Here is a 16,754-nt window from a genome sequence, read left to right on the forward strand (position 1 = left end):
TACCTCTAATAAAAACAGCCGTGCATTTCCACAGTTTTGTATTGTTTCTGAATATCCCCTATTTTTTTTTTGAAGAGTATATTTAACTGATAAGTGGGATGTGGTTTCCGATCATTTCAAAAATGGATATTTTTAAATACAGCACAAACATAGAAGCTTAAGTCTGACAGAATTAGTCAGAATTATTTGTAACGTTCTATGAAGATCGGAGATCGTAGTCACCAATGTCATTTATAGCCTTATATAGGCTGCTAAACGTTTGGTTGAGACACTAAGCAGATAGCTCATCATGCAGAGGACAATAACCAGCCCTGGCGAACAGATTGAGAAGCTGTCAAAATGTTCGGGTTTTTTTCTTGATACTGATAGTATTTAGTAGGTAAACTAACATTTTCATTTATCTCGTCTGTGTCAATTAAAATCGCAGAACATTTGCAATTGTTTCATTGATCACCCGTTAATTTCATTTCATTTCAAATCAATCCAATGGAATACGTGTATATACCACGGTATAGACTAGGATTATATCAGTATACCAGAAAAGGTTAGACAGGTATCCACATTTTTGAAATATGAATCACAGTTTCCAAAAGTAACTTGTGATACACGCAGGATATCTTAGCATTAGGTCCAGCTATTTTAAGCACTATTGCTTTATGTTTATGTCCACTTGTGACATACATAATATATTAGCATTAGGCATATTTTAAGCACTATTACTGTATATACCCATTTGTGGATGTATATTGTGCCCCAACCCCCAATCCTTCGTCAACACAAAAAGGTGAAGGTTAAAAACACATTCCTTTTGGTACATATTGTAGAGAATGGTTCAGCTGGCAGTGGAAAGTTTTTATGCAAATATGTGTTATTACACTAGGCAAGTCTCGAAGTTGTTTTGAGTGGATGATGTTGCTAAACATACACGTGACTTCGTCATACTATCAGATATCGCCAACAGACATTTTATTTGATAAGGTATTAATTTATTGTGAACTTATTATGCAATTGTATTTCATCTTGTCTTTAGAAATAATATCATTCGTTGGCTTAAAATATATCTTGTAATTTAAGCAAACATGATTTAGACATTTTTAAAAAAAACCCAACAATAACACTTTATTAATTTATAGGCACACGGGAAATATTGAATCATTCCACAGTTTCAAATAAATGATTGTCACTTGACTACACTTATTGATGTAATAAATAATTCACTCTCGTCCATTGAGAATCAACGTTAGTGTAACCAACCGCTTATCACTTATCATCGAACTCAGTCAAGGTATTCTACAAATAAACGCCTAATAAATGTGACCTATCTCAACTAGGAGGAGAGTTATTGTCTTCTAAAGTCTCGAGCGATCAAATTTAAGTCTCTACTTAACCTAAGCAGAACTTTCATATCAATGCAAAGTTTACCTCGCGCATTCAACTAGAATCAAAGGTATCGTGCTCCAAAGTCTCGACCAATGAATTTTTCAAAACCCTGCCTAAAATGATCAGAAAAGTCTCAGGATCGAACTTAGTCAAGGTCTTAAATACAAATTATCAGTGTTTCGTTGTTTCATTTAAATTGTCAGTCTAGTTTATAGTTGAAAAAGTTTTGGTGTCGAATGGCCGAGATTTAATGGATTTGGACACAAGCCAGATTTAAAAGTTTAACGATCAATTGGATAATCGAGACTTACTGCAAAGGATCCAAAATAGTACTGCACGCATTGTGGCTACAGCAAGATCAAAATCACACAACACGCCCGTATTGAATAATAATAATCGTCACTGGCTCCGAGTGCGCTAGAGAATTAACTTTAAAATATTAACTCTAACAGACAAAACATTAAATAAAACAGCACCAAGATATCTTCAGAATCTCTCGACACACTACCAACCAAAAAGGCCACTGAGATCCGAGAGTAAACTATTGTTAGATGTATCGGTTTATAACATCAGTGACTTTTTCAGTTCGCTGCATCAATTCTATGGAATTCGCTGCCACCCTCCATTCGAAAATGTGAAACATTGTCTATCTTCCCATCAAGCGTTAAAACCTGGCTTTTGGTCATTATAATTAACCCACGTGAACACCTCCATGCACCTGTGCAATATAAATTTCGTTATTATTATTATGATATCGATAAATGTAATTGTTCTGTCTGTTTTGATCTCATTGTGTGAACGACTTAGAAATTAGTTCGTGTTTTGACAATTTTAATATAAAACCTGCCAACGGATATTGTGCTGTCTCTTCGGTTTAAGACGAAATTCCTGGGATGCTTCGCCTGTCTGTTCATCTTTTTCAATATCACTGACATCACTCTCTGTTTCAGGTGGAAGGTCAAAGTTTACGCAACGTGCCCGTTTCTTTCTATTACTGAAATACGATTTCTCTGATAAATTCGTTGGTGTTATTGACCGTGCTGTTCTATATGGGGTGTAGTCCGAATGACTAGAATAGGGCGAGTGTTCAGATGTAGGCCGTTTCAAGTTTCCTGATAAATTCGTTGGTGTTATTGACCGTGCTGTTCTGTATGGGGTGTAGTCCGAATGATTGGAATAGGGCGAGTGTTCAGATGTAGGCCGTTTCAAGTTTCCTGATAAATTCGTTGGTGTTATTGACCGTGCTGTTCTGTATGGGGTGTAGTCCGAATGATTGGAATAGGGCGAGTGTTCAGATGTAGGCCGTTTCAAGTTTCCTGATAAATTCGTTGGTGTTCTTGACCGTGCTGTTCTGTATGGGGTGTAGTCCGAATGATTGGAATAGGGCGAGTGTTCAGATGAAGGCCGTTTCAAGTTTCCGTCGATTTTGCCGGCATCTCTCTCGGATGTATAACTGTGACGTTCGCTGGATCTTTTATTGGAAAGACTGGATTGACCATATTTGGAATCTGAATATGGCGAGCGTTGCTTGCGGGTAAAAGAAGTGGTGTCCAAAGTATCAGCGTTTTCACCAAGACCCTTTTTTATTCGTGTTGACCTCTCAGAAAATTGATTAGGGCGTGGAGAAGACCTTTTGAATTCCCCACGATGGTCTCCCTCCCCAGCATGTATTGTTCTATTAGGCCGTTTTGGCGTGTTTGAATTGTGGGGGTAAGCCGAATGTGGTACACCACCAAATTCCGCCACACCACAAAAGTATAAATCGTTTTCTACAAGGAACAAGTCTTCATTTCTAGTTTCACCATACACAGATACCTCCTCGGCATCATTCTTCTTTCTAAAACAGCAACTGAGAACGAAAACACAATAAAATTAATTTGTATATAAAAAAATGAGGAAAACGAGAGAAATGGGGTTTAATGTCCACTCGACACCAACTAGGTCATTTCGGGAATAACATTTGGCTCAATTTGCAAACCGAAAGACCCGGAGAAAATCCACAAGGCTGGACAGGTGACCCTATACCTTGTCACATACAAGTAGGGAAGGGAAGCCACACCACTTGACTCAGTGACGGATCTTTTGATCTAACGCGAACGCATTGATCCATTCTACACCCACCCCCACCTCGAGAAGTAAGGAAAGTTCCCATGAATTTAAATGATTTGAAAATTATAAGAATAATAAACACCAGGTTGTTGACAATCTCCCTCACAGATTGTTTTATATTAAAACAAAAGTAACATGATAAACTACTTCTAGGTCGTTCCATATGAAAAAAAAGCAGTGTATAACAGATTCGGTTTTACGCAAGTCCCTCACACGGAACAGAGCGAAACGGGGTACCATGTGAAACACCCGTACCATGATGGTAACCAGTACGAGGATGAAGGGTCGTTATAATATATAGTGTATATTTAACAGTATTCTTACCATATTATTAGAATAGTGAATATAATAATTATAATGATTCCAGCAGCAACCCCAGCAGCAATAACTGAAATTAGTAATCATAGCTACAATTACGCAACAAACCCCAGCAGCAATAACTGAAATTAGTTATCATAGCTACTTTGCCTCCGTTAAAGATGCATTATGTGAGATGTATATGAAGAGTTGACAGTTCTCGCTATAATAGTTAAAAACAGATAATGAAATGGGAATATGTTGATAATTTCAGTCAAATTACTTCATTCTGAGCGTAGAACAGTGTACTCTCGAGTGTCATTGCTACCGTTGTTACGGTAATAAACAAAGTCTAGATTATCCATTTTTAAAATAAATCATTATCTTTTAATTATTTCAATAATTCGCTTACGTGTGTGGGTCTTTCGAAGTGCGAGGACACGACAAAACCCGGAGGAAACCCTAGGGCTAAGGCAGCCGTTCCTACCCCTGGCCACATGTACCATTCTGTCCACCAACACCCTACCAACAAAGGAAAAGCCAACGAAGGACCGAGTAATTTGATATTTTATCTACTATTTGTCATCCTTGTCAGTAGGGCAGGACGGGTTGGGGGGGGGGTGTATAAACGTTCGGATGGGACGAAAACCCGAGGTCCTATTTACACATTGACGTACATGTGAACGATCCCTTGGCAGTTGGAATTCGATATCAGAGCAGGTCGTAGCGCCGCTGTCTGGACAAAATTTTACTCATAAAACACTTTATGGCGTATGCACATCTTCATTAGCCCGGGGGGGGGGGAGCAAAACAGGCGGACGTTAAACCCAGTTTCATTTGATTTTACTAATTATCATCATTGTGATAAATACATTTTTAAATACATAAATAAATTACCAGGTATAAGTTCTGAATTCGTTGTCTCTGAAGTGATTGTTGTAGTATTATCTGTTTCACGGATAGTGTTTAATTGGATAGTAGCGGACGCTGCAGGTGGCGATGATGGTGGTGTTGATGATGGCAATGGTGTCTGGCTTGGGTTCAAAACCGTGACTGATGATGCTGTTGTGAATAAAATTTTTCCAGATGATGGTGAATGGGATGATGATGATGATGATGATGATGATGGCGGTGTCGATGATGCTGGTGTAAGGCTTGGGCTTAAAAGGGTGATTGAAGATGCTGATGTAAACGTTGTTTCTCCAGATGAAGGGGAATGGTATGCTGTTGACTGGGATGATGATGACGGTGATGGTGACGACGACGACGATGATGATGATGATGATGAAAACTGGCTTGTTGATGTTTGTTGAAACGAGGGTGATAGCCATGATGATGACGCTGATGCTGTTTGTAAGATACTCTGCGATGATGTCGGTACGATTTCGGTAGTTGACGTTGTAGATGTCGACGTGTCAGGTAGACTAGAGTTACTAACATTGTTATCACAGTTGATGGTAATAAATGTATCTGTAAAAAAAAATAAATATTATCTTTGAGGTTCTAACTTGTAATCTAAAATAAAACTCAAAGGAAAGGATGAAATCTTTCCTATACCCATCGGTTTGGTGTTACAGACTAGACAATCCGTTTCGTTAAAAATAAATAAAGAGCTAGACATTCTTCTTATAATAGTTCAAAACTAGATTTAGTCCCGAAATGACCTAGTTTGTGTCGAGTCGACGTAAAACCCATTTCTCTCTCTCAAAAATAGATAATGTAAAATGAATATATTTAAAATTTCATTCCAATTACTCTATTCTGAGCGAAGTTATAACTTTTGAAGATATAGCAGAGATCTTAGCAACGTTACTTGACAACCAAGACTTACTCTTGATTGTCTATTTTATCGGTTTGGTGTTACAGACTAGACAATCCCGTTTAGTTAAAGATACATTATGTAAACTTTAAATAAAGAGCTGGACGTTCTTGCTATAATAGTTAGAAAATAAATAATGTAAAATGAATATATTGACAATTTCATTCAAATTACTTTATTCTGAGCGCAGTTACAACTTTTGAAGATATAGCATAGATCGTTTCAACGCTACTTGCAACCGAGACTTAACCTTGATTGTCTATCTTATCGTATAATTTTTAAATCTCACGATGTTTTAATCCATTTTAATCTCGGCCATCCGGTGGCCTAGAGAGTTGATTATAGGCTTTTCAGATTTATCTATTCATAAAGCATTTTTAAAATATTCAGCAAACGGAAGTTAATGTGGGCTGCTATTAATAGTAGACAATCGATTTAACCCGATAATGGACAGTATCCCATAAATGTTTGCATCTAAACTTTAAAAAAGGCGGTCGTTTAATATAATTTGTTAAACTGTATGCATTTACCTCTGAGATCTGCTATAACTTGTAAACAAAAACCAGATGACGTCAACGAAGAAGCTGCCCTTTTAAAGAAAGCGAATAGTAACGAATCATCTCGAACGATTTGTCGGGTGAAAGTTGGCGCTTCTTTACAGACAACAGAAGACGAAGATGTTCCGTACACCACATTGACATCATAGCCACAATTAACGTCGTCAATAATACGAAACGTAACCGGAAACAAACTGGTCTTGTTTGAATCTGTTGGTGTTTTAATTAACCGAACTTCACACTGACAGTTGACGTCATTTATTAAAGTGGAATTCACGGGTATGAAGAATTGTCGACTTGGATTACTTTGACCACTGCACGGAAGAGCTGAATAAAAAAACAATTAAAAATAAATTAGGAATGCACATTTTAATCAAAACACATTTCGGGGTAAATACTTTGTTGTTATTTAAATTCTAATAAAACAAAATTAACCAAGTACAAATACAAATTAAAAGGGAAATAACATCTGTTAATAGACGTCGTTAGAATTTTAAGATAAAAATGAAATGAAAATGGGGTTTAACGTCGTACTGTTCTGCCCCGACTAGGCTATTGAAGATGGGCATATGCCATACAGTGTGCTATGAGCGAAATTTTGCCCGTGCACCTTTATAATGACCTACTCTTATATCGAATTCCAACTGCCAAGGGATCGGTTTTTCGTCCCATCCGTTTGACTAGACAGCTTTTCTGGTCAGGCCCTCCGTCCAAACTGATAAGGGGAAACCACGCCGAAAAACCCCGATGAACTTTCTCGGCCAATGCAGGGATCGAACACGCGACCTCCAGGCTAGCGTCTTAACCACTTAGCCACCGTGGCTCTCGATTTTAAGAAAAAAATGATTATTGAAATGTTTTATTTCATTCACTCACCTACAAAATTACCAAAACAGGATTGTCCTAAAAGAAAATTACAAAAAATAAATGCTTGAAATAAATCGAACGTTTGAAATATAATCTGTATTTATTATTAATTAAAGATCTTGATTTTATTATGCCAATGAAGAAGATGGCCCGGCCTCCTCTCTCACGACAGTGAATTTTACACCGTGTTTTAAAATGACGGGATTTTCCAACGTTGTTACAGTGATACAGGACTGGCAGGGGGCAACGCCTAGTCGTTCGGATGGGACGAAAACAAACGAGGTCCCGTGTGCAATGGGGGAGGGGTGCCTGCAGTACAGCAATTCTCGTGGATTCTTTTATGTGCACCTTGGTTTTTCGTCCAGACGTTGACATGGGAAACTTTGCTGGAAAATTTTGGGGACACTTTCTCGACCAACACCGGCATCGAACCATGGACCTATTGGTTAGTGAACCATCGCCTTACTCACTGCGCCATCGTGACTCTCTAAATACAAGACAAGAATTTAAAACTAGCTTACCAATACTAAAAAACACAACACATTTTATATGGAATACAATCACTGGTTTATACACATATGGCACGATGTTTCGACAAGTATTCTCTTATCGTTATCAAGTAGAAGTATCAAGTATAAACCAGTGATTGTATTCAATATGAATTGTGTTGTGTTTTTTAATCTGCTCAATCACTAAATGCCAATCAAGGATTACTTACCACTACTGAAGGTTATCAAATATCCTGCTATGACCAGAACATAAAATATAACACCCATGCTCTAACTAACAACCATTTGCTAACAGTATTGAAACCTTATTTGATACAAAAAAATCATTATAACTATGCCTTGTTAACGCCTACGAGTTAAGGCCGTTTTGATCCCCGTGTGATATTTACGCTATTACAAAACGTATTTGAATAGATACAAATATTAGCATAGTGTTTTTATATGTAAGTACTCACTATATGATCTTACAATACAAAGCTTAGCTGTTATTCCCATATAATAGCGAAAGTCAACATACTGACTCGATACATTGCCCTCAGAATAATACTAATGTGTTTTGGGATAATAGCCTCATAAACTACCTACTAATGCATTTTGTATCGACCCCATTTACCTGGTCTCTATATCGATACACGTGATTGAAGTATAGATTTAAAATGAAATGAAATGGGGTTAACGTCCTACTTTTTTGCAACAAAGGGGATAATATAGACGTACATGTATACGCCATGGATACATGTGGACCCGGACAGCGACGTTCATCGAATTCAGTGAGCGCTGTATCATAAAACCTGTCATTGAGTCAACTGGCGTGGTTTCGAATGCCTGGTTGTACGTGACATGGAGTAGGGTCGCCTGCCCAACCTCGTGGGTTTTCTCCGGGTCCTCCGGTTTCCTCCCATTGCTAAAGACCCTACGCGCATGCGAATTATTGAAATAAAATTAAACCATATGTTAGTCCCGAAACGACCTAGTTTGTGTCGAGTGGACGTTAAACCCCATTTCTCTCTCTCTTTCTCATCGATTTCAAACTGTCATGGATTCGTTCAAGTGCATGCCAACGCACACAGAACTCCGGTTTCTGTTCCACTAAAACGACTAACCGGTTTCCTTGCCAGGCTCACCTGGCTGATAACTCTCGGGCTACCCCCTTTGCCCACTGTCGACGGTTCTGGACGGAGGGGATGGCAAGGGACAGTTTCTAGTCGTTCGGATGGGATGAAACTTACACATAAACGGCCCCTTGACAGTTGGAAATCTGGGAAATGTTCCCTATAGCACACTGCATGGTGTAAGCCCATCTTCATTAACCCAGTTGGACGTTAAACGTCATTTCATTTCGTGATGCATTAGAACAATGCGAGGATGAATTTTATTGATTTTCCATGTACTTCGTACATCTATTACAAAATGTTTGTGTATATTGCATGGCAACCGCCTGTTTTTTATCATGCAAAATATTTTTATGCGTTTTAATCGGTGAGTTTTATATTAATTAAATTTATCTTACATGGTTCCAGCCATTCCTTGAAAACCGTATACAGACAGTTGTTTTCAAAGGTTTCCCATCCAACTCAACGGTTTTAAAGTATGGCTGCAGACAAATTAAGACGTTATACCCTATTTCATTTATGGGGGGTGGGGGTTGGATGGCTGAATGGTTAGCGTGCGCGCGCTGTATCATAAAGTCTGTCATTGAGTCGAATGGCGTGGTTCGAATCCCCGGTTGTACGTGGCAAGGAGTAGGGTCGCCTGTCCAACCTCGTGGGTTTTCTCCGGGTCCTCCGGTTTCCTCCCACTGCTAAAGACCCCTACGCGCAAGCGAATTATTGACATAAAATTAAACCATATGTTAGTCCCGAAATGACCTAGTTTGTGTCGAGTGGACGTTAAATCCCATTTCTCTCTCTCTCTCTCCCATTTCATTTCCATTTAGTATGTGTTATAGTTTATTATTGACATGAAATTAAGTTCACCTCATCTTCAAACTGAAGAAATAGTTCGGTAAACACTTACAACACGCTACAGAATAATTGATGCGTTTTTCCCACGAGAAATTGCTTAAAACCTGTACAAAAATAAAATATTCATGATAAAATATTACTTACAGTATGTGGTTAAAGTCAGAGTCTGTGTAAGTTTTAACCCTACGAACACATTAATACATAATGCATATATTACGAAATTCAATAGAAGCTACGACTCGTTGATATTTACGCCGTTAAAATGAAAATACCTATATAGTTGTTCCTATGAATAGATTTTTAAGTGCGTTTTTTGTGGTAAAAAAAAGTACGGATATTATTTCTTATGAAGGATAAAATATTGCAGATTTTTTTTCCGGATTATATAACACAAAAAGTACAAAGGAAAATAACAGGTGCGTGAAATGCTCAAGGTAAACGCGGGGTGTTATAGGGTGCTTTTGGATTATTTTACATTACTCGCGAAATCCAATAGAGGCTACAACTTGTGGAATTTTTCGCCGTTAAAATGAATGAAAATGCCCCCTTAGTTAAAAGTAGATGTTGTTCCTTTGAATAGATTTTTTAAAACGCGTTTTTGTGATAAAGAGTTACGGTTATTATTTCGTATAAAGGATGTAGAATTCTTTTCCGGGTTAAAATAGCTGCGTAAAATAATCAAAGGAAAACGAGAAGTGTTATCGTGTGCTCCAGAATTTACAGTCATCGCGAAATTCATCAGTGACTACCACTTGTTAAATGAAATACCTCCACAATTAAAAATAAGTAAACGTTGTTCGTTTGAAAATATTTTGTAAACGTGTTTTGTGTTAAAAAAAAGTTACGGCTATTTCTTACCAAGGATGCAGAAATCTTTTCCCAGATAATATAATACACAAGTACAAAGGAAAATATTGGCTGCGTGAAATGCTCAGGGTAAACGCGAAGTATTATAAGGTGCTCCAAAATTTACAGTCATCGCGAAATAAAGGCCTTTTACGCAGTTCAAATAAAAATACCACCAACGTTGTTCGTTTGAAAAGAACATTTTAAATGCGTGTGGTGGTAAAAATTAAAAATAGTTCACGCGTAAAGGATACGATATTGCAGAATTCATTTTTCGGATTACATTATATAATAGCTGTGTGAAATACCCAAATTAAGCATGAAGTGGTATGAGGTGTTCTAGAAAGGGGTAAGCATCCTCCACCCTTCTTCACAACCCAAAGTTAATTGGAGCGCTAGACATAAATTGTAGATTTCGTAGAATGCAATGGCCACGTTTGAACTTTAGTTGTGTTAATTCAGTTCGTGATTTGCAGTGCTGCCGGATTTGAATTATTGTGAAGGGATAACAATCTAAATTTAAATTCGGATTTAAATTATTGTAAAAGAGTAACCTTCCTTGCATAAACACATTTCATGATTTGCAGTGATGTCTGATTTGAATTATTGTGAAGGAGTAACAATAAACCTAGTCGATATTCTGAAATCGTTGCCAGACAGGAAGCCTTCGAACGCTTCTATCCCCGTAATTGGGCGGGAGAAGGAATACCGCAAATGTGTTTACAATCTGCAGCAGACGACAGAAAATATCATTACGCGTCATATCCTGTCATGTGAGAAACGATGCAGATGTGAAACAACGAAGGGGCAGCTTTTCTCTCATGATGTGAAGAGCACATCACTTGGGTTGCCGTACACGTCATATCAAAGACATCACGACCGATTGGAGGTAGATTATTGGAGACTGAAATTGGATTTGCTTAAAACAAAAAAGAAACAAGTCAGAGACATTTCTACATCAACAGAAACAATAGAATTCCTCACCATGACGAACAGCGTCACGCCATCAAAAACAACCCGATCATCAAAAACAACCCGAACATCAAAAACGAAGAGTTCCGAACAACACTTCCTACCATTTCTGAATTCAGGCACACGATCTGCTCCACCGGAAGGTAAGGATGATATTGTCAATGTTCGTGGCAGAAATCATATTAAACCTGTCAGAGTTTCATTGCCTCTGGCACCAATGAAAAATGGATAACTTATAAACCCTTTCAGCATGCCAGATTACGGAAGTACAGCGAAAAATTGTAAATTAACAAAATGAGGGATGACATCAGTTGTTCTAGAAAGACTACGCTTGACCTGCATCGTTTACGGCCCCTGTTTTTCTTTGGATTCTTGGAACTACGGGATAATATTGGTTTGTTGCATTCGCTCTGAAAAAGGAAATTCGAATTCCAAATCACCAACGTTCAGTTAATAACTGTGTTTGTTTTAGGGGTATCCAGTAAGTTGTTTGACGCGATTGTCAGGCTTGAACGTTTCCTTCTTATTTGAAATGTAAAGAAAACTTGAATATAGAACACTAGTGATAATTGGGTTTTTTATTTGCACGGATTTAATAAATATACAGAATAAACTTGAACATCAATAAAGAAAACCACTATTATACATTATGCCAATCTGCCAATTGCAGGTCTTTCTTTAGGCCTGAAATGTTATCTAAATTATTAATTAAACATTAATTAACTTATCCAGACCACAATCAACTCTCGATGTCATTGCTAGCCTGCGATATTTACTAGATTATAATCCGATCTGCTACTCATGATTAAATAAAAAAATGGATAATCCGGTCTGTTTTTTATCGTACCGAATCTAGTAATGATGATCGAGGCTAGGCCCAAAATTCAATCGCTAAATTCTCGGTTCAGATGGATCAATTTGACTGAAATTTTCAGTAAATTCCCTTTACACTATCTGGTTTTTAAGTGTCAGCTCTTTATCTAATCTCCCATAACATATAATAAGTACCCATATAATCTGTTTTGTATTCCCTGTGCTTTTCACATTATACAGGCTAGGACACCGCCGCACTTTGCACACGCATGACTATACCAATTGCTTACATTTATAAACCCCCTTAAATGAAATTTAGAATTAGAGGTATAATATTCAAAACACACTTGGTGGATTTATTACCTCTTGGTTTATTGCGATAAAGATACATGTAAGAGTATTGTAACGTTACATGTAATAAACCGACAGGTAGTAACTCCAATGACAGTGTTATTATGGATGTCAGCACCGGAAGTAGTACCGTCCATCAAAAATATACCCAAGTAATGATTTATTAGGAAAGAAATAAAGAATAAGTGGGCAACACCCATGCTCGCCTATCTTCATAAATAATTAGGAATGAGATATGTTGTGTGTATCAATGGGCGTCCTCGCTGAAAGAATTCCCACCAGACGTCTCGAGTAAAATCTTAGTTCCACGTTACCTTATCGATGGTAAGAGAACCGTATTTCAACGTAGTATCGTGATTAAATTCCATTTTAACGACAAAAACTAACGTTTGTCCACATACTGCAGTTCGTAATGAATGTACAGGAAAACAATGCGGTAAGGTAAACAATTAGGTCACACCATTTCGCCCCTCACCATCACCAATATCAAAACAAAGATGGTCCGAGTCTCCATATATAAATTATCTCTTCGGTAAGATGTGTCCTATATTTGCATACTACTTTCACCGTGTCACTCACTACTGGCCCCGGTTTCACAAAGCATTCTCAGTCTTAAAACCCAACATTCATGCCCCGGTTTTACAAAACAATCCCACATTTAAGTTAAAAATTTACTCAATTTTCAGTCACTGTTTATGAGAAATATCTTTGATCCAGAAACACACAAATTTGCATACATTTTCTTATTGGTGTATTAGATATATTAAACCAGAAAATGTTTAATAAAGATCTATATTTAGTTAAAATAAGGCGGGGCCGGGTCTTTCTTTTCATTGAAATTCAGTGAATTCTTAACTTAAGTCTGAGAAGGTTTTCTGAAACTGGGGCCAGGTCTTTCGTTTCATTTAAAACGTTTCGATTTACCGAATGTCGTCCCCCTCGAGGGTTTAATTTTACTAAATTCAATACTATAGAAATTAGGTGGAGGTACTGTGTAACACTGTTTTCGTTTCTGAAGACTGCTGTGAACAGCAATAGTGTTACCGCGGAGACAGTTAATCAAGTAATCTCTGTTGCCTTCCTGGTTCGGTTCGGGATATAGGACTGGTTCCGCTTCGACTTTCACTATTCTTCTGTTCTTCTCTGCATATTTGAGTTGCATTTGTGCATCCATTTTGACCCTTTTGACAGCGCCGTGTATGCCCTTAAATAAAAGCAACAAAAAATACAAGAGTACTATACAAATCAGTTGTCGCAGACGGCTTGGAGTCGATGCGCAATCGTCCAAAGAACAGGCTAGAGAAGTTCCGTGTAGATCGCACCGGAATTGACAGTGTCTTGGGCTTTTTTGAAGAGCGTCGCCACAAAGTGAGAACATGTTCAAGAAGTTATTTAAACATACATTATGTAAGATTTTGATAAAGAGTTGACAGTGCTCGCTATAATAGTTAAAACAGATAGATAATGAAAAGGGAATATGTTGAATATTTCAGTAAAATTACTTTATTCTGAGCGGTGTTATTGTGCATTTGCAGAACAGCGTAGTGACAATTGTCATTGCGGAAAAGGTCTTGCTTAAATAATAAGTACAGAATAACGGCACATGGACACATAAACAGAAACCCAGAAGTCAAACCCGCGGACACGACACATCACATATTGAGATTAAATGTAATAAAAGAACTATTAAATTAAATGAATGGAGCCGGGGGAAGTGGGTGGTTAGCGTGCATCGCGCTGCACAGTCCCGGGTCTGCGGGAATACACATCTCACAGACAAAGAAACTAAACTCTCTGCAAGGGAGACAACCACAAATGCAAAACATGAAAAAGAGAGAACTTTCCTAAACAATGTATTATTCTAGCGTGATGTGTGATTAACAGAATTAGTACACTTGAGAAAAATGATTTCGACTTATTCAATTGGTAGAAAAGAGAGGAAACGCAAATCCCCAAAACAAGGAAGTAATCGATAGCGTTAGGTTATAGACTCTGTAAATACTTGAAAAATGGTCATTTGAATTTAATTACAGTTATTTACTGCATTGGAAGTGATACTGCCACCGTATTTAAAATACTACATAATTTTAGTTTTTAAACAATTATCACCATTTGATTATGGTCTTAATATTGAGCATCATATATTATCTGATGTTCAAGATATCGATGAATTAAATTATTTGGGCGATAACGAATATTATCCAAATCCGAAATATAATTTTATGTTACCTGAATAAATTGTAAACCATGTGAAATTTAACTTTACCTTTATTTCTTAATACAAATGTATAACAGAAATTATACCAACCTGCTCTTTGACTTGTTTGTGATACCTAGTTGGGGTTTGCGCCCTTCAGTTTAGTTTCTCAAATTTGGTTTCTTGTGATATCTTTTTGTAGGCCGTCAGCTTGTAGTTAATCCTCATATCTTTCTATGTTTTAAACAACTGGTTTTAGGTATCCTTTATCGTCCCTTCCGTCTGGGTTGTAAACAATTCTATAAGTTCTGTTTATGTGGACATACATCTAGATTTGTTTGGTACAGAAGTACAATCCTTACTCTTTTGCTCTCCATCTCTATCTTTCGGGTTTTAAAAAGAACTGTGGGTAGCAGTTTTACTTGTGAAACGATTTGGTATCATGCACTCTTCCTTCCGTCTGAGTTGTAAACAATTTTGGTGGATCAATCTTTGCGGACAGCTTCACAACTTAATCCTTTTCTCTCCAGCTCTGCCTTTCGGGTTTGAAAAAGAACTGTGGGTAGCAGTTCTTCCTGTGAAATGATTCGGTATCATGCACCCTTCCTTCCGTTGGGGTCGTAAACAATTTGGTGGATCTGTTTATCGGACAGACGGTTAGCTTCACAATCCTTAATCCTTCGTTTATACCGCAACAATGGGTACTTTTCTGAAAAGTGATAGCGCGCTTACTTTGGGAAAATGTCTCTCCCTTTGCGCTTCTGATGTCCAAACTCTTTGTGAATACTCATTTGTATATTGACAGCGATTTTTCACCAATGGTTACTAGTATATGGGTTAGTGTTGTGCATAATTGATAAATTGATTATATTTACGCCTGTAGTTACACGGTAAAAAAATAATAACGTTCTCGACACCGAGTTCAATGGGTATCGTGATCATTTAAAGCATTATGCGTTTATGCAGTGCTTGATTAACCATGAAGTAAAATAAGCACGTGCTTAGGGCATCGTGGTAATGGGGGCACCACAGAAAGTCTGCTTTGTTATATGCCAAATTTAAAATATATAATTAGAAATTAACTTTCATTTAGCTTAGGCAATCAAAACTAAAAAATACACAACGAACGTGTATCACATGTTCTAGAAATTGTTAGCATATCCAGCCCCGTACGCAAAGTTACAGCCATTATTAAGAGGCTTTTCGTAACCACAGTATTTAGGGTTATCAGGAGGGGAGGGTTTTTTACAGAATCCTCCACAGAAAGCACCGGCTAATGTTTCCTAACCCACAAGAGCATTGAACCCATAGCGGTTCCTATTAGCCTCGCAGTTGCCGGTCCATCGCTCTACCACTGAGCGATCGCACGGGTTAACCCAAATTTGTATTGGAACACTCTGTATAATAAGCAAGCACGAGAGTTAGGGTTCGCTCAGTATAGTTCAAGAACTGTCATTATTTCCAGTGTTTCATCAATGCCTCAAAGGTATGTACAAGGCAATCGTAATTCATAAAGGTGGCGCAGGGCAAGCGACGAAAAACCGAGGTCCCGTGTACACATTGGCGTGCACGAACTTGTGGGAGTTGGAATTGGGCAAAATTAGCACACTGTATGGCGTTTGGCCGTCATCGGAACAGTTGGACGTTAAACCCCATTTCATTTCTTTCCGTAATTCATAAATACAGTATTTAGAAGGTAATCATTATTCGTAAACACTGTTATTATGAATAACCTCTTCGCAGTTATTATTTTCTTAGTGTGTATTATGATTATCGCATTATTGCATTATTAGAACATCTGTCCACACTTTATCAGTGGTATTACAGTATGTTGCGATAATTACACCATACAATAGACTATAATAAATAATTACCCCATACCATTGACTATAATATATAATTAACTCTTGGTGAATAGACGATAATCAGGTGTTAAAATAATCGATATATCCAAACATTTGTTAAACCAATAAATTGATTTTATGGCTGTAAAAATCCTGTGGGTGCCTTCCCTAAAGTTAAAAAAGAGCAATGATTAATTACATGCTAAAATTCTTTATCGTCAGTTTCAAA

The 16,754-nt window shown here is 37.5% G+C and overlaps 1 protein-coding gene across 1 annotated transcript; it reads right to left on the reverse strand.

Annotated features, from left to right (window-relative positions):
- Window positions 1–3,217: 3,217 nt before the first annotated feature.
- On the reverse strand, window positions 3,218–7,924 carry LOC126821612 (uncharacterized). The gene is made up of 6 exons (XM_050550073.2): window positions 7,748–7,924; window positions 7,039–7,065; window positions 6,136–6,489; window positions 4,684–5,256; window positions 3,916–3,929; window positions 3,218–3,229 (listed from the first exon to the last, which is right to left on the reverse strand). Exons 1-6 carry the CDS (start codon window positions 7,803–7,805, stop codon window positions 3,218–3,220), a joined length of 1,038 nt encoding a protein of 345 aa, XP_050406030.2. The 5' UTR covers window positions 7,806–7,924.
- Between the last annotated feature and the right edge of the window lie 8,830 nt (window positions 7,925–16,754).

Source organism: Patella vulgata, chromosome 5, assembly GCF_932274485.2.
Source record: "Patella vulgata chromosome 5, xgPatVulg1.2, whole genome shotgun sequence".
In the NCBI taxonomy this organism is placed as follows: Eukaryota; Metazoa; Mollusca; class Gastropoda; family Patellidae; genus Patella; species Patella vulgata.